Raw genomic sequence first — 2427 nt, forward strand, 5'->3', positions numbered from 1 at the left:
TTCATCACTTCCGGTGGTATGTTGTCGACACCAGCTGCTTTACAATTACGTACCTCTTTCAGAGCCTATTTAATCTCTCCTTCTGTTGGAACATCCATCCTAATTCTTACACTAGGGCCAACATCTCCATCATTATCATATTCCTCTTCCCCCTGATCTATCTGAGCATCCACAGAGCGATTAAGGGTTGCAGAGAAGTGCTCCTTCCAACATATCAGTTGGTCTTCAGTATCGTAAGAAGGGTACCATCTTTACTTCTCACTGGTCGATTTCTCTGCATCTGTTTCCTTGACAGAACTCTTGTGATGTTGTATAGTTCTTTAAGATTCCTCTTTTTTGCTGCTTCCTCCCCCCGCTGAGACAGATTGCCTACCCAATTTTTTTTATCCCTACGAACACTACTCTTTACTTCTCGATCCTTCTCTGTATACTTTGTTTCCAATTCTGCCTTCCTTGTCCTTGTCCTGCTTGAGTTCATTGCCTCCTTAATTACTTTTCGCTCATTAATTTTTTCCCAGGTCTGCAGAGACATCCAATCTTTTTTTCCTCCTATCCTTAAAGCCCATAACCTTTTCACTTACTTCTGAGAAGTCAGATCGAATTTTTGTCCATTTTCTTTCAATGGTTTCATTCTGCTCACTTTCATCGGTCAATACTTGGAACCGATTTCTCAGTTCAATCCTGAAGGTTTCCTGGAGATTCTTATCCTTCAACTTACTAACATCATACCGCTTCCTTGTCTGTTCCATTCTCTTCTTCTGAGCTTGAATTTTCATTTTAAAGTTAGCCACTACCAAATGATGATCACTCCCAATGTCTGCACCTCTCTTGTTTCTTCCATCCTGTAGCGAACGTCGCCACCTCCGTCCAATTGACACGTGGTCTATCTGGTTTTCTGTTCTATGGTCTGGTGACACCCACGTTACCTTATGGCACTTCTTGTGAGGAAATACAGTACCACTAATAACTAATTCATGGCTAGCACAGAAGTCCACAAAAAGTTGTCCATTCTCATTTCGCTCTCCTAAACCATGTTTACCCATGACATACTCAAGGCCTTTGTTGTCCTGCCCAAGCTTTGCATTTAAATCTACTCCAATTATTATGATATCCTTCCTTTTGATATTACAAGATTCGTTGGAAGGATATTTGGATCCTACGCTGACAATGAATGAATGCATCATATCAGCGTTCTCTGCCTTGATAGGTAGGTTTTGCCCTCTGCATTCTCCAGGCCTTCCGATCTTGCGCATTACGCAAACTGCGGTACATTAACAGTTATGTTGACAGCGTTAATCCACAAATTCTAGAACTCATACACACAGAAACAGAAATGGATGACGACACGAAATGTTCGTGCAACTGGCTACACGTACCAAACATGTAAAATATTTACCCGTAGTGTGTGGACAATATTTTCAATGTACCAAACATTGAAAACATTGTTCAAATTTTAAATTATATTTGCTTCTTTATTGTTTCATTGAGCTGCCTATAAAACTATTGTTTATCTTCAGGCTCTGCTACTTCTGTGGGTGCATAACACTGTATCATAACGATGTTTCTGATATAATAAATAATTGAACAAGTAGACAGTTTCAGGTTCCCGAGGTGTACCATAAGTTGGGCCATGAGCTGCAGTCAGGAAGACAAGGCAAGAATAGCAATGGCGAATTTTTTTTTTTTTTTTTTGCACCTTTGAACAAAGAACTAACAAAATGACTAACTATGAGTGGACTTTAGCATGGTGCAGAAACCTGGATCTTACTATGTGATGAAGAGCGGCTAGAAGCTTAAGAAGCTATGGCGATGCATGTGAAATGGACGGATGATGTAAAATATAAAACTGTGCTGAGAGAACTGGGATTGGATATATTCTGTCATTATGCTTTATACGTATGTTACAAAAACATAAATAAAAGAAGGGTCTGCGAAGCTGCGTGACAATTCCGTTACTTTATTCTTCGTTTTGCAAATATAATTTAAAATTTGAACAATGTTTTCAATGTTTGGTACATTGAAAATATTGTCCACACACTACGGGTAAATATTTTACATGTTTGGTACGTGTAGCCAGTTGCACGAACATTTCGTGTCGTCATCCATTTCTGTTTCTGTGTGTATGAGTTCTAGAATTTGTGGATTAACGCTGTCAACATAACTGTCAATGTACCGCAGTTTGCGTAATGCGCAAGATCGGAAGGCCTGGAGAATGCAGAGGGCAAAACCTACCTATCAAGGCAGAGAACGCTGATATGATGCATTCATTCATTGTCAGCGTAGGATCCAAATATCCTTCCAACGAATCTTGTAATATCGCCCAGATCTTTCTTTGTCAGTGTCCTAGCCAATTTCCTTTTCTTTTCTTGATCAATTCCAGTAATGGATAAGTGGCGTATTGAGATCAACCACAGATTCCTAACACTA

At 39.6% G+C, this 2427-nt stretch overlaps 1 protein-coding gene across 1 annotated transcript; it reads right to left on the reverse strand.

The window, feature by feature from the left end:
* Positions 1-503: 503 nt before the first annotated feature.
* Positions 504-1253, reverse strand: LOC145986968 (uncharacterized). The gene has a single exon (XM_083121432.1). The coding sequence runs from the start codon at positions 1251-1253 to the stop codon at positions 504-506; it is 750 nt and encodes a 249-aa protein (XP_082977558.1).
* Positions 1254-2427: the final 1174 nt, after the last annotated feature.

This window comes from Lepisma saccharinum, chromosome 4 (assembly GCF_977018435.1).
Source record: "Lepisma saccharinum chromosome 4, izLepSacc3.1, whole genome shotgun sequence".
Taxonomy (NCBI): Eukaryota; Metazoa; Arthropoda; class Insecta; order Zygentoma; family Lepismatidae; genus Lepisma; species Lepisma saccharinum.